The sequence below is a fragment of the Hippocampus comes genome, unplaced genomic scaffold (genome assembly GCF_001891065.2).
Source record: "Hippocampus comes isolate QL1 unplaced genomic scaffold, H_comes_QL1_v1.1 scaffold265, whole genome shotgun sequence".
Taxonomy (NCBI): domain Eukaryota; kingdom Metazoa; phylum Chordata; class Actinopteri; order Syngnathiformes; family Syngnathidae; genus Hippocampus; species Hippocampus comes.
In genome coordinates this window covers 85,685-109,115 of record NW_017808116.1, presented here as the reverse complement: position 1 = coordinate 109,115, position 23,431 = coordinate 85,685, and the positions used below count along the sequence as shown (strand labels likewise).

The following is a 23,431-nucleotide window of genomic DNA, read 5'->3' as shown; positions in this document are numbered from 1 at the left end:
CTCCTAACCCGCCCTGGTCTTGTGATGTGTTCAAAGGCCCCGCGGTGGAGCCCGAGCAGCCACGAGTATGGGAAATATGCACAAAAGTCCATCTTTTGAGTGTTGTTCAAGCCCTCCAGGTGGTGGGCCGAGAGGTTGCGCTGCGTCTGCACAACAGCGAAGGTCACAAGGTTTTGTTGATATTCCGCAGTTGTGCTCTTTCTTCGAAGGTGGGAGGTTGACGTGGAGGGAGGGGGGTGGTGGAGGGCAAAGCACTTGATGGCACAGTGGGCACTCGAGCTTGAATCGCATCAATCAGCCCACTTGAGTTCAGATTTATACTTTGACCATTTTGCACACTGCGATTGATTCATTCAAATCAAACGAGCAGCAATGACACTCACAAAAAAAAAAAAAATCTTCATTCTTCCTAATTGGTGGACATATATTTGTGTGTGTCTCAGATTCAGTTAAGAATCCAGTTCTTATCTTTGAATTTGACCGGTCCGAAAGGATTCTTTACAATGCAAGTCCATGCCCGTGAGTTGCGGGCTTCTTCCAGACTCGGCGCCCCTGCGCAGGAGGTTAATAACTGAAGGAGCACCGCTTGCCATTGATGGATTTTCAGAGGTGGGGAAACGGAAATTACAACTCCACTGATGTGACGCGATCAGAAGGGTCAAATTAGATCCAAATTAGAATGTTGGAAGAGGTTTAGCATATTTGTTGGAAACTGCAGTGTGACCATAAGGAGCATGCGCCGGTCTTGCCGGATGATCCCAACACTCACTAACCATGCAGAGTATCTATATATATGTTCAGTGCAAATGTCTATTTTGTTTTGTTTTTTTTTTTGTTGCCCTTTCGATAAAGAATTGGCAAAAACAGTTGTCATTTTTGTTCAGTTGAAAGTAACTCATGAAGTAATTTTAGTTACTTTGACAATCAAGTCATGAGGTTTTTTTTTTTTCTTGAAGCGAACAATGGCAACATTGGTCCTAAGTGGGCTCGCTTGCCATGACGGTGATCCGCCATGCTTCACGCAGTTGTCAGAAGTGGGATCCAGAGATGAAGAGAACTTGAGGGATATGTGATTGGAATTGGCCACCAAATCAGTGCGGAGGGCACTTTTCCTGTGCCGTCACGAGTCTGGATGGCTCGCCTTGACAGCAATTTACCACACTGAGAATCTTGTTCGCGGACCCATAAAAGCCAATCATGCTTTATATCTGCATGATTTGTGATAGCGCCCCCCCTCCCCCTCTCCCCCCCGCCATTCCAGTGATGGCCATATGTAAAATATCCTTCTCGTGTTCCAGACAATCATCTTTTATTTCGCTCTGTAATTGCCCTAGCCCCTCCCCCTCCACCCCACCGCTCGAATGTAGCGAGCGCGCTACTGTCAGCGGTATTTTCAGTTCACGGTGTGAAGGCGTCGCTGGAAATTGAAAATCTGCCCCGTGCCGCACTCGTGCGCTCGTAACGCACTTACAATAAAATGTGGGCCGACGTAGCGCGGCGACAGAATTTTAATAGAGCAATTACAATGGGATCTCTGGCTGTAAGATGAAACGCGGCCCGCCCGCCGTCGCCGAGGCTACAATTAAAAGTCACGCTTATTAACTGTCTCATTGCGGAGATTTAATAAAGTTGTTTATCGAATGCGCCAAGAAGTAGGTTTATACAACATGAAAGGGGAAGTGGTGCGTTTGGAAACTTGAACGTACTGAGATCATTCGTTGTAACTGACGCGTGAGTTCAGTTTGCGCTTCTATGGTTATCGGCGTCGTCGTCATGATTAATTTTTTTACATTTTATAATTTTTCTGAACTTCAAAGTGTCCTGCTGTTGTTAGTTGTTGCGTAAGAATTCATGTCGTGTCAATCAAATTGGTTCACTTCTGTCTGTTGTGTTCCTGATTCTCGTAGGTCAGCGCGGGATTAGCGACTAAATTACCGGTGCGCCAACGTAACATTTGTTTGAATGCGTCCGACAGGCATTTAGGACGTTCAAGCGGTGTGGCTGCGGCGAGTCAAAGACCGGGTGGAGCAAAATTCCAGATTTTGAACGGCGTCTCGGTGAGTTGAAGTCAAGCGAATTAGCCACGCTGTCACGCTAATACGAGCGCGCAACCGGCAAGTCTCATTACAGTCGGGTGCTCGAAAGGTGACGTCAAAGTCATTTTGGCGAAGGCAGTGACCACTCGTTTGGAATATCGACACGCTTGGGTAAATTTCCATCATTAAGAGGCGCTCCTTTTGCGCTTGCTAGCCTCCGTGAGCCCCTCCTTCCCACCTGCTCGGAGATCCTCACGGAGAGCACCTTGCGGATGAAAGACCTTCTCGAGTCCTTTGCATGGCCGGTCAGCGGCATAAAAGCCACACGACAGCTTTCATGCGGTGATTACGATTTCATTTGCTGCTGCGATTTAATGCAATGTGTGACTGCAAATGATATTAGTGGAGAAATGGCAGACGAATGGGGGGGGGGGGCGTGGAATAAAAAAGGTCATTTTGTGCTGTGTTAAAGAGCACTTTAATTACACAAATAACAATGACAGTAAACAGGACTTTTCCTAGCTGCTCTGTGTGTAAAAAAAACAAAAAAAGTTGAAATAAGGCTAAACTTCAAGGGCACACATTAGTTCCAAATTACTTTTTAAAAGCTTGTCTATGAATATTTGGCTCTGCCGCCAAAAATGTTTCGAGTTGCCTCGACATCATGTAAATGTATCGCTTTGACGCCATTTTGTGGCAGCTGAGTGCCAAAGAAACTAAGTTGAAGTGAAGGGAGGAGCCTTATTTTGTTCGGACACAACCCCGTCTAATGTTCGGACGAGAAAACCTCGGCTTTTAGGTTTTACGCGTTTCAGCGAACCGCCTGCTGCACCTTTGCCGCCTCCTCCACGAGTGTCACGGGAAAGCACCTTTCAGCCGTTACAGCGCCGATTTAAATGAAGATTTTTTTTTTTTTTTTTGCCCCACCATTTCCGCTTGGGCGCATTCGCTTGAAATACCCCCCGACAGCTTTCCCTCCATTGTTATTTTTTGGAGGTCGCCGCTAATCGTATTTCAGCTCAGCTTGTCGCCAGCACGCCCTTTTTTGAGGGGGGGAGCGGGAAGCAGGGCTGATGGGAGTTGTTTTATTTCTCCCCCCCACCCGCCCCCCACCCCAGATTGTTTGGGAAGCATGGGCACACACAATAAAAACTGTCACACACTCGTACAAAAAGGCACACACAGACACTTGTAAATCGTGCGCACACCATCCCACGGGTGCACATATGCTTTTATACACACTGATGGCTTTCTTGGAGATTCATGGCGTTAAAAAAAAAAAAAAAAAAAAATGCATTTGGGCCTTCTGCCTCAACTCTGGAGTGTTCATTAACTGACACGCTCACACACGCATAGCGAGGCGCCAACAGACATAAAGTGACCCCTGCGAGGAATTCATTCATTTTTATGCCTCCTCCTCACCGCATGACTGTTTATTTGTTTTTCCGAACCATTGGGTCAGCAGCTTTTCTCAACCCTTTTTTAATTTTTTTTTTTTTTTTACCGTGTTGAATGTGTGTCGCGGCCGCTAAAAATGGCTTTTAAAAGGAAAGCTGTCTAATGCCTCGGACTTGGCAGCAAACCAGTCAGGAACCGGCCCTTTAAATTCTCCGAGCGTGCCATCGTAAAGGGGAGGAAACGTCTGCCGCCTCTTTCATCGTGATGTCGTCATCCCGGGGAGAAACGGTTCGCGTTACGGCGCCTCATTAAAACCTTTATTGACTGGGCTCATAAAGTCATTGCTATTTTGGTCAGATTATTTTGAAATGTTTTTCTGACGCCACTTCCCCCACATTGAACACGCTCTGTAGGTACAACAAAAATAAACAATTGATCTTTTTTTTGAGATGAAAATAAAATGTAGTACCAGTAAAAGTGTTTATTTCTGAGAAAATAAGTCGGCACTTGGCTGCTCTTCTCCATTTTTTTAAAGAGGTAATGAACTGACATTAGCCAAGCAATTTAGCTAGCTGTCGTCCTCTGTTAGCTGTCGAATAGATTGTCGACGCGCTAACTTTCTTGGTGGGTTGCAGAAAATCGTTTCAAGACAGCGTTTTAATCCGATATGAACGTTAACTCGAATTTGTCCAAGAGTGACAGGTGGCGCTCTTGTACGCGTGGTATCCCGTTGCCTCCCGAAGCAGCCACTGAGAGCGACCTGATGCCGTTTGAGAATGCCCCACAGATTCTCAACTGGGTTTCGGTCTGGAGACTTGCGCGGTCACGTGACGCCGCCGCGTCAACCTGCCCAACCGCAAGAAGCTATTGTAGCGGCGTCGAGCTCCACTCATCATGTTCCGCGTTCGTCGGGTTTGTCTGGTTGTTTGAGCAGCTGTCCGACATTTCCCGGCGGCCACCCCTCCTTTTTCCTCCTGTTGTATATTCATGTCAGCATATTCATCGCTCGCGGTCGAACCATCTGTGAGGTTGTCATGCGCCAAAAAGAGCGCGCCCCGCCGCTACGAGCCACGTTGTCGCAAATACGTGCACGCGGAGCTTGCCGTGATCACGCGAGAAGCTCGGATCTCGGATCTCGGATCTCCCACTTTTCACCGGACCTCAAACGCCGCGCGCTCATGCCCTCGCTCAGACCTTTTGTATGCAAACCCCCCAGAAAATGTCACACCTGAATTTTCTAAGAGCGTTCAGTGGGATGAGAACAATGTCACGCCGCAGGACGGGATTCCCAGACGGTGGCCTTCTGTCACGCGATCCATCAGGGCCCACCTCTGAGGCGGCATGGCCACACGCCAGCGTGACAAATCAGCCTGTCGCCCGGACGCGCCGCAGCATGACAACTTGGCATTTGAGGCGCTCGGATGGACTTTGTAGCGTGAACGCGATTCTTGTGTACAAATACGTTTGTTCGGTCGCCCCTTCAACGCAGCCAAGAAAAAGCAGACATTTTCCCGCTGCGCTGTTCCTCGTATCAATGGAATGAAATGAGTCCTCGGCCGGGTAATGCGGGTATCTCAATGTAGTTGGCGCGCACGGTCGGGCCGACGAGCGAGCTAGCCGCGGCAGCAAATGTTCTTGCCGTGATCGATGGTAACATGGCGCCAGCGCGGCGCCAGCACGGCAACTTCAAAATCAGATCTTACCAAATAATACATGGACACAAATCTTTTGCTTATGCTTTTACTCTGAAGTTCCCGGCAGCTCGTGGTCGCGCGGCGGCTGACTTGACTTGATAGTTTTGCATTGCTAGCCGGCTAACTGTTGCCACCGACATCAACACGTCGTCGTCCTGAAATCATGTTCATTTGCTCATTAAGGACACTCAAGCGCAACTCTAACACCGTTCCCAGCGTTAGCGGCTAATGGCTAGCAGCTAGCCGCAAAGTCAGCGCCTTATAAACTGGCTAGAGCCGTGGGATTTTTTTCAAAGCCAATTTAATGTCCCCGCACACTTTGATGCTGATAGTCTGACGCACTACTGATACCGCCGCACCCTCAATTAACAACGAGTGGACGACAATGTGCTAGCCATTAAACTGTCTAAAGATCCGTCCAAGCCATTCCTCCGACCGCCTCATGTAACGCCTTCTTTTCGTGTGACGTCACGTCGAAATGTCGTCGAAAATGCCAATCGTGGATCCAACCGCAAAGTGCAACCCGAGACCTGAGTGGAGCGCAAGCGCCGCGCCGCCGATGTCATCGCTTGATCCAGGCTGCTTTGCTTTGCTGGGCCGGGGGTGGATTGTGGGTGATTTATAGCACCGCCGAGAGTCGGCGAGTACAAGAGCAAAACTTATTAGACGAGTTCCAACACTCCCTGTTGCTTTGAAACATCAAATAATGGACCTTTGGAGGAAATACCTAAAGTGCATGATTTGTTGGAGTCTATTTTGAGAGAGTGTGTGTGTGTGTGCGTTTGTTTGTGTGTGTATATGGAGTTTTGGCGTGTCCTCTCCTGTCGAGAAGAGGCGAGCGTTTAACAAATGAGCGCCAGCTCGGGGACCCTGGTGACGGGGACCTTTGGCAGGGGGAGTCGGGCGACGATAAATCTCAAAAATCAATATGACAGGGCCGGCGGTAATCAGGATCAATGATTTTAAAGCGAAATAAGTCCCCAGGGGCGGCGTGAGAATGATAAAATCCTCCGAAGTCGGGGAGCGGGGGAGAAAAAAAACATCCCGAGGATGAAGGATAGCGAGTCGGAGGGGGGAGCCAGAAAGAAGGATGGGGATTATTGATGCTTTTCATCCAGAAAGCCTTCGAGCCGTTTGGTTGTGCCTTGACTTGTCTGATTCCGAGTCGCCATCACTCAAGATCGCGCTTTTCTTGACTTATGTCGTTCTCGTAGCTTCTTCCTCTCTCTTTTCTTTTTCTTTTTTTGTCGCTTTTTCACTCTTCAGAGCGCGACACTTTTTTTTTTTATTGTTGTTGTTGTATGGAAATATGCCGCAGAGTTTGTGCGACTGTTGTTTTCAAATGTACTCTATTGAAACCATCAAGGTGACGAAAGCAAACGGGGGGGAAAAAAAAGCCTGTGGGAGCATCGATGGTCTTAAAGCTCATTTTGTGGGAATTCCGCAGCTTTTGATTGGAAAAATTTCCAGCACCCGGACTGAGAGAAGTTTAGCCAGAGTTGTTAGTGGCCAGTCTGTGTGTGTGTGTGTGTGTGTGTGTGTGTGTGTGTGTGTGTGTGTGTGTGTGTGTTTACATCAGAGATCAAATTTGCTACAGTGAAAAACCCCCTGTTGTGAAAAATTTCTTGCTGCAAACATGATTTCTTTGTAGAGGAGTTTCACTGTACCCAGACTTTGGCTACTGAATACCCCCCCCCCCCCGCGCGCCCCTCCGCACCGTCATTGTTCAGGATGTTTTTATTTCGCTTTAAGCTTTGTTGCCGCTCCTGAATTGCAACCGTAGCCTTTGGCCTGATGGAAAACCATCTCCTCACCGCGTTCCCTGCGTGCCTTGCAGTGATATAGTTTGTGTCACCTTGCGACGCCGCAATCTGCACTCGGGCTCCCCCGGCCTCCCGTGCCGCTTGCGTCCAAATCCCAGATAACGCTCTTAATACTCTCACTCCTCCGCGGCCTCAACTCCACAGGCATCCATCTTAAATGTTTTTTTTTTTTTTTTTTTGTCAGCCGGGCCTTTCTCCAGCAGATAAATGTTACCCACATTCGAGGATTAGCCTCTTTTCAAAGTGGATGCAAACCTTCCGAACTCTAAAGTTGTAAAGTGTTTTTTTTTTTTTTTTTTTTATATCCGCCATAGCTATCGCGCCAGCCCAAGATCATTGAACACACTCAATGACACCTGTTCAAATTCCGGCTATGCCCTTCGCTCATCTTGTGTTTCGTTCCTGAAGAGTTTCGCAGCTTCTCACAACAAAAGAAGCAACCTTCATCCTTGCCCTTAAACGGCTGTTTTTTTGTCGCTTAAGTCCCGTGATAAATCACGTACACTTCGAGTGCTTTGGAGTCACTGAATGCACCAAGATATATCTCTATATTTTTTTAAACATTCATCTTTGGATGGGCTTTCACTCCTCTGTCGTGTTTTTGCATGAAATCTGGTTGTTTATCAGGATTGTGCTGCAATATATTTTCCCAGACTCAATTGAAATTCCCTATTTAGAGCTAACCTTTCATTTCCTAATTTCCCGGTCTAATTCCCATGAGAATTTTCCAAAGTCACAATATTTTGCAACCTTAATTCCCTCGATATCTTACCAATGAGTCCTTCATGGCACCCGTCAATTTGTCCCTTGTATTTTTAACCCCACCCCCTCCTCCCTGAAACAGACCTTTGGGGACCTTTTGCGTCACCCCCCCCTCGGAGTCTGTTCACACACGTGAGGGGGAGGAGCCGTTTTGACATGACACCTTTTGCCGAGGCCGCATCTCCATCTGCCGTTAAAAGGTCACGCAGTGACTGACTTCACGCTGCGACTTGGGTGTGTCCGGAATGGGAAGTGCCTCAGCGAAGAGGCGGCGCAGGAAGGGCATGGCGACAAAGACACGAGAGTAGCGAGGCTTTCGCATGTACACCACAAATTGTTGGAATAATATGAAACAAAATTACAAGCGTCTAACAAGTGATGTCATGTCAAAACGGAGTCGGAAGGAAATGCGATTATTTTTCCGACAATGAAATGAAAGATGGCCGCCGTTCTTGAGCTTGATCCATTTTTTTTTTTTTTGTCAATTTGTCAAGACGCCATCATTTAAATATCGAGTATTTACTACCTTTTTTTTTCTGGTGTCAAGAGGGGGATGCATCTCTTTGGGCAAGAGGCATTTATCTGGTCAAGTGAATGATCGATGATGGACATTTGTCGTTTCGATGTGTCGCGGCTTTTTCAAACAATTACCGAGCCATCAGCTCAGAAGCCTCGCCACTCACCGGTGAAAGCGAGCCATTTGTTTTTGCCTTTTTCCACGCCGTATAACGATTCCTATTTGTCGGAGGCGTCGGTCAACCTTGCCGTTCGGCTAATGAATGCTTGCGAGTGAAATGCAGCACGGCCGCCGCAGCGCTCCAGATGCGAGAGGGGGGCCGGCGAGTGAAAGGCAGTAGATGAAGGGGAAACGGAGTCAAAAGAAAGAGCCCTTAACCTTTACCTTTAAATTTGTTGCCACTCCACCTCAATTCGTCCTTGCCTCCATTAATTGAGAAGCGGGAGTGACACTAATGGCCGCCCGCTCGTGGTCGGCGCCTCCTATCTGCTTAATTAGACGGAGCGGGCCGCCGTGTCCTGTCGCTGTACTCATTCTGCAGTTGTGCACATTAAATGCAAGCGTCGGCGTCTGTGCCTCCCCTCTCATTGCATCAACCGGCTACCGCTAGGTGTCCTTTGTTTTTTTTTTTTTTTTGGAATTATCATGAAAATCCATCATCTTTCTCAGGTAAAGGGTTAGGAAAAGTGAATTATCATGAAAATCCATTATCTTTCTCAGGTATACGGTTAGGAAAAATAAATACCTCCTTCAAATATTCATCTCCCTTTTCCTCTTCCTCATCAGAAAACTGTCTTGTGGTCCCGATTCTAATAGATGCCACATTTCAATTCGTCACCCGGTTGAGAAAAATGAAATGCCTCCCACATTTGGCCAACTTGCTCTTCCAAAAATTAACAGGAAACAATCATGGCGTCTTAACGATAGTGGTCACAAAATAGAATGTATGAGCAGTAACAGGTCATAAGTGTAAGACAAAAAAAAAAAAAAAAATCTCCCTCAAATAAATACCTCCTTTCTCCAATCACAACAAAATACGGTAAAGTGTGATTTTTCTCAGTTCATAGACATTATTGTTCACAAAAAAAAAAAAAAAGTCTTCCTCTCGACTTGTCACATAGTAGCAAGGTGTGCTTTCGTCTGCTTAAGAAAAATGGACGCCTCCCTCAAATAGACGCCTCGAAAAACAACGCCGGTAACTGTCGGTCAGGTCAGAAACTCAATTGTCATTGTGTGCCTCTAAATACGTCGAAGTCACGCTGCAATTACTCGCTGAAGCGTCGTGACACTCAAGACAAATAAATGCCATCCACCCCCACCCCCCAAAAAAATGTTGTCTAGGTCCACAAATTCGATGGTCAGCATAACAGCGTCCCACGGATAGGCGCCGCGCCGCAGTTTGTCGCCGTGTTCATCGTTCCACGTAAATACCGACGCCGTCCTCAAATAGACGCCTCACTGCAAAATGGCGCGTAGGCGATATTCTCTCGCAAGTGAGCATCAACTGACTTAGACGAGCCACGCAAATCACAAATACACCCTGTTCATGAGTCATGACGCCCTCCTTTCGGCCTGTTCGCGCCTCCTTGCCGCGTCTATTTGCCTTTTCTCAGCCTGAAAAAAAAACGGAAGGGCAAGTAAAGTTCAGAAGCAAGAAATCTGACTCCTCCTCGATAGCGGCGCATGCTAATTTGAAGCGCGGTAGCCCCAACTCAGGACCCGGCTCGCATGCGCCGCTTTTAATATCAGCCCGCAGCAGAGCGGCGCCACCCTTCGTTAACCTGCCCCGACCTGCTCGTTAATTCACACCCCAGCCCTAATTAAGACACCGACATGCTTGTGTGTGCGCCGGTTTCCGTGCGGCTGTGTGCATTCTTCAGTTTGTTATGCAGAATAGAAACGGAAGAATTCATGAACGAGGAGCCTCAAGATGGGCTCGTGTCAGCGGGGCCGAGTCTGCCCGGGTTGGGGCTTGCATTAAGAAAGCAAGAGACGTCAATTAAATTGAAGAGGAGGTCTTTCGGGAGAAAAGTTTCGGAGACGGTGCCAATTGGGAAAGGTTCGGCCTGAAATGAGTCTTAACTCGTGACACGTCACAGAGGAATAAGAAATTTGAATGACTGAAAAGAAATCGTCAAGTAAAAAAAAAAGAGGTTTTGAAAAATGAGGCCGTTGTCCCTGCTCCTCACTGCTGCGGGCGTGTCCGTTGAATGCGCCGAAAGCACGCCCCGCGTGTTTTAGCTGAGAAAATAGAATCACTGAAGGCCTCCCAAGTTTTTTCAAATACATCCCACGAGGTCGTCTCGGGACTTTCCATGACGCAACAAAAACCGCCAGCCAGCAGCTAGCTAGCTCGCGAGCTAACAAGGCTGCCTCTTGGTCGGCGTGCCAGCGGCATCGCCTCCTTGAGAGACCCTTTCTACAAATTGTGGCATCCATTGGAGATTTATTTTGAGGATGTAGGGACAGCTAGCTAGCTAGCTAGCCAGCTATATAGCCAGCTCGCTAGCTAACTGCATGCTTTTTTTTTTTCCTCAGCAATTATCCTTCAGGTCTTTAAGTGCAGAGGATGAGTACTTTTGCCATCTGATGACGCACGGCACCAATTCTCTTGCGGTACAAACACTTCTTGGAATCACTTCACTCTCAGTTGGTAATTTATCGTTTTTCAAGCATCATTTGCTTCCATTAAGCCAAGGCTGCTAATGTATCAGTAACGCTAACTGCTTCAAGGCTTTTTTTTTGTTGTTTTTTTTCTTTCCCAGATAATGCCATAAAAAAAGCATCTCCTTGTTTCATCATGAAATGTTTTATGTTGCCCCCTTGCGGATCAGGCGCACGCACCAGATGCAGCAGCCCCACTTCCAGTGAATTAAAGCAGGACTTGGTGATGATAAGTGCAAATGTTCAGTTCTTTACACATTATTTGTTCTGACTCTATATGTTTGGATGATGGAGTGCTGTGTGCGAAATGTTTTTGGAGGATATACAGAACTGCGTCAAAAGGCCATGGCACGACCGAGTGAGAAGGGCGGCAAAGTTTGGCCGTCAACTTTTTCTTATTACAGTCGGATAAAGCAGCATCATCACAACAATGTCACGGCTGGTGACTAATTGCCATTTTACTCGCTCTAATATTCCAGCGGCGCCTGCAACGTTGCTAATTGGCTAAATCACAGTCATTTAACAACGGAAAGCGCCAAGCCCAATGACCACTCGGGGGGTTGAAGCCGCCGGCGAAGCTTCTTTGTCACCCTTTGTTTTTTTTTTTTTTTTTTTTTTTTTTTTTTTCCCCCCCGTTTGGCTGATCCGCTCTACTTGTCGCCTTCTCTTTTCAAAAGCGATGACGACGGGAGGCGAGCGGCGGCGGACGACGGAGGAGTCGTAATGATCATGCGGCCCCCGAGAGGATGATCAGCTCAGCGGCGGCCCGCTCGGATCGCTCAGCCGCCTCGTCTCAGGTGATTAGGGAAAGCCCGCCGGACGCCGAGTCAGCACACTCGCACGCTGAGGTGAGCTTCACTTTTTTTTTCTCTCTCTCTCTTTTTTGTGGTTCCATTTTTTTTTTAATCCATATTCTACCTGTAGGCAGATAGGCGGCTTATTACAGTCTGTTATCACTTCATCAGGGTACCAAATATTTGGGATGGCACCGGCAGAGTCCTGCCTTCAACGAGATTGGTTTGGGCATTTTGTGGAACGTACTTTGGGGTATCAACTACAGTGGTGCGCTAGCAAAAGATTAGCGCTTTCAGAGTTTGAAAAAAAAAAAGAAAAAAAACAAGCAATTTGTGATGTGGACTCATTTTTTTTTTTTTTCGTTAAAAGCAAACATTGCACGAGGGTACCAAAATAAGTGATCACTTTTGCTAGCTTTCACTGGAGTACAGTACCCAAGTGATTTGATACCATCAAAACCTTTTTTGGGTAATTCAATTAAATACTTTTTTTTTTTTTATTCCTCTGGTATTAAAATTTCAGTTTTGTGCTTCGGTTTTTGTTTTCTATATTTTGTTGCCATTGTGGTAGCTTGTGAAGCGTACTTTGGGGATCCAACGACACGACCAGAATTGCAGTTGAAGATCGAGGTTGTTGTTCAGGGCACCACAAGAACATTGTTTTTGGTTTTTTTAAGCAAAACAATTGAGATTGTTTTTTTCCTCCTTCAATTAGGGCACCAACCAAGTGAAAAGGTACCAAATGAATGGCATTTATTCAGCACTTTGACACTTCCAACTTTGATTTCATGCTGCCACCCCCCCGATGTGTAAAGGCTCAGATGTCCTTTCTCCAAGCCCACTATACATTTATTTTCCGCTCTCTTTAGCTGCCCTCTTGGTGCGTTTAACCATTTTCTGTCATTTGAAGCCATTTTTTCCCACTTTGCCAGCGGGACAAACACAGCCGTTACTCAACTTGCACTCGGAGGCATTCACTTTTCAATTTTCAGAACGCCCCGCAGAGATAAAACCGCCGCAATTAGATCCATTACTGCACCATTAGGGGCATGAAGTTCACTCCAGCACGATAGCTTGAAGTACCCGAGAGTGAATATCGCAGTGATAGAAGCGCCGCGCCTCGCGTGTTTCATGCATCCGAGCCGCCGGCCAATTCAACATCATCGGAGTAATTAGTTGCCGCCTTGTAAGCGGACAGGAAACAGCCTCTGCGGTGAATCGACCCCAAGGCGCGGCGCACTGCAACGTGTTGTCATCCCACCACGGCACTAAAAAGGGATTTCTCAGGTGTTTCCCTTGGCAACCCCCCCCCCCCCCAAAAAAAAAAAAAAAAGAATTTATGAAATCAAACTAGAAGGCGCAATATCAAAATCTGTCAGGCCTGCTAGATTTGTACGCTTGGATGTTTCAGGCTTGCTTTTATGGTGTACATGCTGTAAAAAAAAAAAAAAAAAAAAAAAAACAGATTAGACTGGAAACAACTTTTGGCAGCTGCCGGATGCTGCAAAGGGGTTTCTAGCTTTTTTATTTTTTTAAAGCATATAGCCTTACAAGCTGTATTTAGAAGGGACATAAAAGGTGTGCACCTGTTTATTCATGATTAGCGAGTCACGGATTCAGTCACTGGAAGATTTTGGGGGGGGAAGAACTTTAACCTCTGTTATGCACCGAAAAACCGACTTTCATTTTGTGCTCAATATTTTCCATTTTTAAATTCTTACGGCTTAGCACATGTTGACCGCCAGCTTATTGAATTGCTTGTTAGCTTGTTGAAAACGTTTCGACGTCTCTTGGTTTAGCGCTAGCTTCGAAAGCGGTCGTCGTTGCGTTTGACGCGGCGTCACTGACCGACTGTGAAAATACTTTTAGTATCTTACAGGTGCGTTCTTCCTTCCGCACGTGGGGAAGTCGTTGCCACTGGCTGTGTCACAAAAACCAAAAAAAAAACCCAACAAGTCTCTTATTGATTGTCACAGATGAGATAATCAGCTCATTCTGACCGCTCGCCGGTCACGTTGACGCCTCGGGAGCGTTTAGCCGAACAACACCAAATGAAAGTCTACTCGTCAGACGTGAAGAGAATGCAAAGTGCTGGCTGCATCCACGAGGGACTCGGGGGGGGGGGTTCGATGTCCCCGTCGAAACACATTAGCTGAAATGCAGTCAAAGAAACGGTGACAATGGTCACTCAACCATAAAAACAAACCAAAAAAACAAAAAAAAACAAACGCGTTTGGAAATTTCTGTCCGTTACTTCGGTGTCCGCTTTTTTTAAAAAAATGGCAAAAATGGACGTACGTGTTCCTCACAGCAGAGCGACGATGTCATCATTAAGAATTCTGTCAATGGTGTGGAAGTTGATGAATCACGTCTTGAATTATCCATAACTCCCTTTCTGTCGTGCTCCTTCTCATTCGGTTCCCGGTTTATTGGAGCCGCTCTCAGCTGATATTTGGTGAGAAGAAGTGGAGGCGAGCCCTCGGAACAGCTATCCGTGTGGGGAGGGATATAAAATCCCCCTTTATGCCTGAAATACATTTCCCAATGAAGGAACTCATACCTTTTCCCCTCGCAAACTTGCACGATTCTCCTCCCTAGGACATAAATATTGACACTTCTCTCCCGGATTTAATATTTACTTGCCGTGTCTCGCGGGCGGGCGACGTTGCGTCGGCACGCGAGCGCACGTTGCCCCGCGGCGTCCGTGTTTCCGCCAGTCGGCTCTTTGTGTATGTGTGTGTTTTCCCTTTTTCCCCGAGCAGCCACTTCATATTTTATCGGCTTCTATCTAAAAGCATTCCGACAAAAGAGCCTCGCTCGACGGAAACGGAGAGGAAGGAACTTTTACCGACCGCATTGTTTCAAGAAAGCTTTTGGTAAATATTGATGCCAATGTGGCGCGGGACGGGAAAGATGCGAAACGCGGTGCCAAGTTTGGTCAAAGTTTTGCCGCGTCCTCAATATCCTCAAACTCCCGTTTTAACAATTGAAGACAAAACTCTCCAAAGTATGCCTTCCACACAGCCATTGCGATTTCCGCCGGGTTTTTCCTGGCCCAAATGTCAGTGAGATTTTTTTTTTCTGTGAAGTACAAATTAAAAACACATTCATCGATAAGTAGTTCGGACAATGAATAATTTGTTGCATTCTCATAAAAAAATAAATAAATAAAAAATGCCCCACCCCCCCCTTTTTTTTTTTTTGCTTTGTTTGAATGGACATTTTCCTGCTGCGTTTGGTGCACACACATCAGTCAACAGCCCTTAGTAAGCCCTAATAACATTGGTCGTTCATCGCAGATGATAAAGAACATACGCCAGTGGCCATTCAACATTCTGTTGTTGGGGAAACGGTCAATTTTTATTTTGGCACTTGTAAAAACAAAAACACAAAAGTTTTGTGAAAGTTTGGCAAGTGTCAAAAAACTGAGATGCGGCTTCACTCTATCTCCACTATTTATTTCGTTATTTATTTTTGACAGCGTGACAGTGAAGAAAAATGGAGTCTCTGCCGGAAAGGATGGCAGCTGATGCGAGAAGAGAACCCAGAAGCGCTCGCCGTCCTTTGACCTTCTCTCACACGTTAAAAATAGGACCGCGACGAGCGGGTCGAAAGGCGCATTGGGATGCGCTCCCCCGTGTCCTTTCCTGCACAATGATGGCCGCCTGAAGAGCGCTCTTTGAGGCCTTAGGATAATAGATCCATATGCGACCCCACGCTGGCACTAATTAATAGCTACACCAAAGTGCGGCTCAAGCGCCACGTGTTTCCCACTAGCGGCACGTCATTTAGCATTGTGACCTTCTTAAAGGGCCGCACGCTCACCGGATTCAAGAAGGGCTCGCCATTGTTCCGATTGTAGATGAGGTGGCGTTTCTTTTGATAAAGATTTGAAGCGGAAAATTCGGTGAACTTTTCAGGAAGCTGCTGCCGCTTGCGCTTTTTTTTTTTTTTTTTTTTGGTATTATGCGGTCAATCATCCAAGCAAAGGCTCCTTACGTAACGTTTTACAAGAAGAATAAAAGGTGGCAAGAGAAGTGAGGGATCAGCGTTTCTCGACCTTAACGTGATGCATTCGGTCCAGGTTCGTGTTAGACGTTTTCCCTCGCGGGAAAAAGCTAGCGGCGACGTAATGGAGAAAATGTGGAGTAACAGAAACTTGAACATGCGAAGCACGAAGTGAAAACTGAAAAGTGCTCAGAGGGTCAAGGGTCACATGTTTTTTTTTTTTTCAAAAACATTTTTTTTCCCTCCCTAGCAACTCATATTTCATCCGATTATTTCAAACAACATTCTGCATTTTTTTTTTTTTTTTGCCCTGTGTGTCAAAAGCACTTTGCTCAATGGAAGTGGGGAAGAATTTTTCTAGCTAGTGTGTGCTGTGAAAAAAAAAAACAACAACACAAAGTTTGGCGGGTGTATAGAATATTATTCTTGATATTGGAGCCACGCGCGGCGTTTGCCTTTTTAAAAGTGCCAAACGGTAGATTTAGATCAATACTGTTGAACGCAGGCCGATTTCCAGCTGGGTTTCCCGATGTACTCGCTTCATTGCAAACGCGCCGCCACGACACCAGCGCGCCTGTCCCGCACACACTCGGCTTCGCACGACGCGCGCTTGTGCATTCCAGGCCGGCTGCTCGCTGAGCGGAGGGAGACCCAACGGTTGAATTATTAAACGAATCAACATATCGCGGGCTTGTGTGTTTGTGTGAAATCGGTAATGAGGTCACTGGAGATGCGTCCATAAATTGTTTCAGAGACATTGTGTGTCTCTATTTGTCCCGAACTGTGTTAAGATGCGCGACGGCTTGGTTCAATGCTCCGTCGGAGCCCGCTCGATAACTCCGTTCATCATCGGTCATCTCACCGAACCATCGGGACTTGGCTTATGACATTTGTTAAATTATTAACGCTAAATACTGTAGTGGAGATAGAACATTGACATTAAATGTGGGGGCAAAAATAAAAACATTCCAACTGAGTGTCTATATTTGAGAACTCGCCCATACCAAGTACTGATATTCGATAATGCAGATACATCTTGAAACTGTGATTAAAAAAAGGGTGCATTTTTAATAATCAAATATTGTTGTAAAACACAAACGTAAGTGGTGATAAGTTGTCATTCTCTGCAGAGGATAAAGAATATGTCTGCGCCTATCATTGTGTCGTCTGTCATCGTGTGTTCCTCATCTCAAAGCCTTTTTATGAGCCTGTTTTTGTTCACTGAGAGCAGAAACAAAAAGTCCTCCCCTGAAACCGTTCCTAACCTCATGCTTTATGTAGCATGTAGCGCTAATGAATGCTTATGGAAATCTGCATTATTTATAAGGCGTTTGCTCGTCAGTGTTCCCCCGCAGGCAACATCATCATCATTACCGACGGCCAACCCTGATCCGAGGGCTGCCTATATGCTCAGGGTCACCCTGTTTGTCAGTCTGCGTGAATGACTTCTTTCGACGACGAGCCAGTGATGCGCAAATTCTCATCAATTAATGACCATATTTCCCTTAATTAACGTCTTGAGACAAATAAATGATACCCCAAATGGAAGCAAAGCCCTACTCTTGTCAGAATGAAGCTCCTCGACTCACGTTCGCGTCATCCCTCGACACCGAGATGTCAGTCGATGGCGGCAAAGCACTACGTTTCGATCAGACTTGGGCTAGACAGGGCTACGGCTCGATTCGATGAAGCTCCTCCCCTAAAATACAAGCCACCCTGCTACAAGGTGGCTCCTCTCCATCTGCACGTTAATTCGATTGTGGTTCGAGTGTGATTTCACGCATCGAGCACTACGTTTTGGACCAGGAAGTGAACAGACACACGGCTCGGGAGAACTCTGCGGTGATTCCGTTGAGGTGACGGGCTCATCGCAAAGCAAACAGGCGACAAATGCGGAACACTGATCAAACAGCAGATACCACGGGGCTTAGGCACGCGCAGACGTGCGTGCGCTCGGCGGCGACGGCGGCGGCCTGCTTCTCGGCACACTGCAAATCACCTCGAAACTATGTTCATTTCGGCGGATTGGCATCGTCGCTGGCACTCGGGCTCCGAGCCGCGCGAACGCACGCAGGCGTTGCCTTTCAGCTGTGTGCAAATTAGTGCATTGACTGCGATTTCTCTCGTTGCAAGAAGCCCGAGCGGAAATCACTTTGATGCGAGAATAAGTGGTCAAAGCTTTTGGTTGCTTTTGACTCAATTATAGCAAGACAACGCAGATTTTTTTTTTAACTTTGTTTTTCTTCTAATGTTAGTGTGTTTTTTTTCTTTTTGTTTTCCATCACTCTTTTGAAAGTAAACCAACCCCTCCCAAAAAAAAAAAATCACTAACAAAAGCACACAAGCATCCTTTTCGCTACTTGTTCACGCTGTAAACGTTGCCTTGTTTTTCCGTCTGTAGCGCTCAGTGTCTCTTTGCTTACTCATAAATGATTCATTGGCCTCTTAAGACAACATCTTTGACATGCGCTTCCCGCGACGCGTGGATACAAGCTCCCCAGCTGTGATCTCGGCTCTGGTTGCATGCGTGGCTTCCCCCTCACCTCGCTCGCCGCCGCCGTTGCGGATCAATGGAGAAAACACTCAAAGGGAAGCTTTTCCGTGTCTGCCCTCGTCGGGATCTTGAGCGGCGCGACTGTTCAAAAGGTGTAGACGTTAAGGACCCAAGCGCTTGCGCTTCAAGGTCCGTGTGTTAGCTTGCCTCAACGTGGCGTTGTTTCATTCGCTCAGAAATACGAAATCCTTGTAGCATCTCTTAACCTAGTTGGGAAATACGACGGAAAAGTGACTTCCATACAAATACAGTCGAGTCAATCATCAAATTTTGGTGCTTCGGCATTCTTTAATTCGACTCTTCACGGATGTCACATCACTTTTTGCTAGCATGACATTGAGGCTATTGTGGTCGCTAATGCTGTTGATGAGTCTCATGTGAAAGTGCTTTCTTTGTGTTGAATGAATGTAGGGTTGGAAAAAAAGTCATCAATTAGAGTACCTCAATTATTAAAAAAGAAAATAAAAAAACGTTCTGAATATTTTCCGTCCTCGGATAGACGTTCATTCGGTGTGCGCCGTCGGGAAGACGTGGCAAGCTAGCAACAACTCTTCATGCTATGCATGATGATAATATGCCGCCAGTGCAGTGAGAAGGCCAACTTCAAAAGAAGTTCTTCCCAAACACGGACATCAGTGTCTTGGTACACTTTTTAATTTGTCGTTTGCGGCAGCGCGGCTGACTTGACTCGTCTTCCCAATTGGAAGTTGAATAATTGCAGCCCAGTGTAAGTTGAAATTGCCATCACAAACTGTTGCCACCAACATCAACACAATCTCATCTTGAAATCATGTTCAATCGAGGCTGCTAAAAAAGTGAATTAATTACGCTGACATTGTAGAAGACGGCGTCTCTTCCGCGCGCTAGTGGCTAGCCGCTAGCCGCTAAGCGAGTGCCCCAAATCGGCTGAGTCAGTCTTTTGTCATGTCCTTAATATTTTTCAAATGGTCATCAAAATAATACTTTATACAACTCTGCCACGTGATTCCAAACTGGCTGGCAGCTTTCTAGGGATTTGTATTGTTTTTTATTTTTTTTTAAGTGATGCGTCATCACCATGACGGTGAGCATATGAAGCACTGGAGCTTGCCGTCTCCCTGCCGGGCCAAATTCGAACATGTTGAACCACACAAATGAGTCTCGCAGTTGAATTTCTCTCCGATGAGACCGAAGGGGCCCGTTTCATGTCCGCGGTTTAGTGCCTCCATTTGTATGAGTGTGGGATCACATGACTGAAGTTAGCACGTAGCGGCATGCAGCAATAGCCATCCATCCATCTAGTATAGTGCTTCATCTAGCAATTGGCCCGTGTTAATCAATAGTCACATTAGAATGTGAAGGCATGACTCTCTATGATAGCGCGTTTATTCAGCGTTGAATATTAGCAATGATGTCTCGATGGGGGCAAGCGATGCAAATGAATTCAATTGGGTTACATGGGTTTTTATGTTACATCAAACATTAAAGCGCATGAAATATTCATCGAGTCTAATACGATTACGTTCAGCATCTGGAAGGAGTTTGCGCTTGGTTACGAGCGTGCGGAGGAGGAGGAAGCGTGTATTTTGGTTTCTCTTTACCCTCGTACAATGACTACTTTTTCCCCCTCATTAAAGTTTGACTGTTTTTGTCATTTACTCATCAAATTCAATCAAACTTCGATTGATTTTCATCCACCCATCCATTTTGCTACCGCTTATCTGGGGTCGGGTCGTGGGGGCAACAGCTTTAGCACAATCAATGGTGTCTCTCTGATTACAGTTTTATCTCTTGTTATGTTTCCAACATGATGGCTTCTCATAATCTTTTGACTTTTTGCTTTAAATGAAGACTTTCTTGTCACTTGAATGCCATTTTTTCACTTGTCCCCATCCCCAAGGATCCTACCTGTAATTTGCCGTATTTTTTTTTCTTTGCAATCGCCTGTCGGGACTTTATCGGTAGCGATGCGGGACACTAGCCTGCATGTAAATCAAATTTGGCGGGAGTTGTTTAATGTCAGCACTCTCGCTCTGTTTCATTGACTAACTTTGTCGACTGCTATTCATCATCCGTCTCGCTGGCTAAACTCCCCGGTGGAACTAAAATGTAAGAACGGCGCATTGCTGCCGTTGTCGACGCCGCCCTCCGTTGGAGCGCAGTGATGGAGACGCAGCGGGATGGGAAGAGGCAGTTCCATTGAAGTGCTTCGGACAGATTGCATTGTGGGTCCTGAGAGAAAAGCGCCGGGACTACAAGGCTGTAGTCGGGGAAGAAAATGTAAAAGCAGATCAAATGAAGCAACAGTTTAGGTTGAGGTATTCTGCGAAATGTCATTGGCGCATATTAAAGGTTTTCTTATCTAATCTTATACTGGTGCCACAATGGAATTTTGAGCCAACTGCATCAGGAATTGATGACAAGAGGGAAGAAGCTATTGGAATGTCTGCTGGTTTTAGTGCGCGGAGTTCGATACCTGTCTACTGGAGAAAAGAAGTTGGAAGAAGTGGTGACCAGGATGTGGAGGGTCCTAAAGAATTTTGTCTTGGTTCATGCAGCGCCTAAGTTCCCGAGAGTGGTTCGGCGGGCACCAAGGATCTTTTTGAGCACTCCTAATTGCCCGTCGCAGTCGTATTCTGTCCCTTTTTCGTGGCGGCACCAAACCAGACTGTTACGGAAGACGGCAATTCAGCAGCCGCAAAGACTGATGTTCAAGACTCCTGTCGCAATCAGCGCGAGCTCAACGAAAGAGTTGAATGCGTCTCCGACAAAACAGAATTGCTTTGCACAACCGCACAGTCAAGAAAATATTGCTCATTCAATATAACCCACCACTGCTAGTCAGAACAAATCGCAATCAAGTGATCAAGGACAGACGCAGCCGCCGATGCACTTCCAAACATTTTGTTGACAAAATAAACACGTAACAAGCACATTGATGCACAACTTTTGTTTTTGTGCTTGAATGTCTTTGCTGTGAATTGCCTTGAAAGTCAAAATGACAGTCTGCCATCTTATTCCTAACATACAAAGCGAAATACCAAAAAACAAGCTAACAGGAATTAGCGTAGGTGTTCCGGTTGTTATAAGCATCCTTCTAACTGTACCGGTAAAAGTATTCCAGCCTAATTGAGACACCAGTAATTTTTCCAGAAGTCATTCTGTTTTTTGAGGGGATTGTTCACCTCCACCGTATCCCTCGTTAAAACCTGTATAATACCGCCACCCATCATACTGTGCAACCTCCTCGGCCCTCGTTAGCGTCGCCGCCACGCTTAGCTGATAATTAACGGCAAAGCCGCTCGACGCACTTCTGGCTTCTCATCAGCATTCTCGCCGTGTTTCCGTCGTCTCGGCTACCCGGTCGCCACATTACCTCCTGAGCCTCTCAGGGAGGGAAAGTGCGGAGTAGCGCTGGTGGGAGGGGGCTGTCATTACACGCCATGGCAGATGGCAACGGGGGAGGGGGAGGGGTGGCGGCACAGTGATCATTAACCTGCCGGGCTTGTTTCTATGCGCACCTTGTCGCTTTTAATTTGAAGCCCTCTCCGCTCTTGAGGCACCCAGGACAATTGGCACTTTGCCGTTCTGGGCATGCGAATAGTCCGAGGTCACGAGTCGGGATGCAAACGGAGGCGGTCAATTAAGTTGTCGTTCTGATGACGCGACTCGACCAAAACAAAAGACTTTGAGACTTGATTTTCAGAACGAACGCTCTTTCTCGCGCTACTCTCGCCAAAAAGTCCACCGGGGTGGACCACGTGGACGCTAAATGAAGAACAAGCGGTATCGAAAATGGATGACAGGCGAATCTGTGTGATCTTGGCTAATGTTGTCGGTCAAACTCCTTTGGAGCGCAGATGTTGCGTTTGGTCATCATGACTTTCTCAGCAAATGAGACACTCATCGGGTACTTAGAGGATGTTGAATATTTGGTGTCACCAAACGTTGCCATTTCCAAACGAGTGCCCGGCGTGCTGCATTCTCACGTCATACATTTTAATGATGGCTTTGACTCCATGGCAGCCTCGAATCTCGCAAGCGAACCTGATGTGTCGACATGGCCCCTTCCCAGGAATGAACCTCATTCTGATTAATTACGGCCAATTTGTGCTGACTTTGCACGTGCAGCAGGAAGGACAATGTGACTCATCACAAGCGCATCCGAGAGGGCAAACGGCAGCAGAAGCCTTTTCTTGGCCGCAGCTACTTGTTGCTAGGAAGACTTCAGGGCGCTCAATCGTAGCCGCTAATAATTTAAAAAAACAAAAAAGCCACATTCTTTTGGTGCAATACAGCTAAATTCCCAACGTCGTGATTTTGTATACAGTCGTCCCTTGGCAAGAGATTTTTTGCAATTTCTACAACTGACGTTCTGGGACTCCACGCAAAGACTTGCTAACCTGAGCTAACAACAGCCAGCTACACTCTCATTCGTTGATTCACGTGACACTCAACAGGCCAGCCTCCGCCTTTTTAAACCAGACTGCGTTTGAGCGTTAGGTGCCACAATCTTTCTCAACATGTTGCCAGTGCTCTCCCTCATGATCGATGCGACAAGCCGAAATGCGCCGCCTAATCTTTGTCATCTACTCAAAACCTGTGCTGATATCAAATCCCAAATAATGCAATGCCACCATCGCCAGGGACCTAAATGTCACAAACGAGCTGGGCTGATGGAGTGGGGGCTGCTTGGAAGCTGTCAGAAGAAACAGGCTTGCATCTGGGCTGAAACGGCACACGCGCTCAACAAAAAACAAAAAAAAATGGAGTACAGTTTGCATCCAATAAGCAGCTGTATTTATTCATGAGGACTTATGTGCCACCCTTCATATTTAGCTGCTTTTGGCTATAAAGACCCCCCCCCCACGGTCACCACCAGCGGCAACCCCAGCAGCAGACCTGTCTGAGTTCTTAATTGGCTGAGAACAAAGCATATTTATGGGGTGGGAGGGGGGGGCTATCTGGGGAATCCAATAATATTGTGGGCGACAACAGCATTCAGCACATTTGTTGTGTATTTGTCCAGCGGCGGGGACGCATGCGGAACACGTGCCCGGAGGGGCGCCGAGCGCTGACGGATGAGTGATGGAGAAGCAAAATGAGTGTCACTCCGCGTAACTCGCCGAAGTACAGTGAGTGCAGTCGGCGATGATGCGATCTCCACAAAACAAAGACGAGGTGCGGTGTGGCGGCCGGGTC

General features: G+C 46.7%; 1 protein-coding gene across 1 annotated transcript in view; it reads left to right on the top strand.

Annotated features, from left to right (window-relative positions):
• Positions 1 to 23,431, top strand: part of sgcd (sarcoglycan, delta (dystrophin-associated glycoprotein)) — an 84,635-nt gene that overhangs the window by 14,924 nt on the left and 46,280 nt on the right. Inside the window, exon 2 of the mRNA XM_019858125.1 lies at positions 11,572 to 11,742. Coding sequence (XP_019713684.1) covers positions 11,641 to 11,742 — 102 coding nt within the window. The 5' untranslated portion in view covers positions 11,572 to 11,640. The remainder of the gene's footprint in view (positions 1 to 11,571; positions 11,743 to 23,431) is intronic.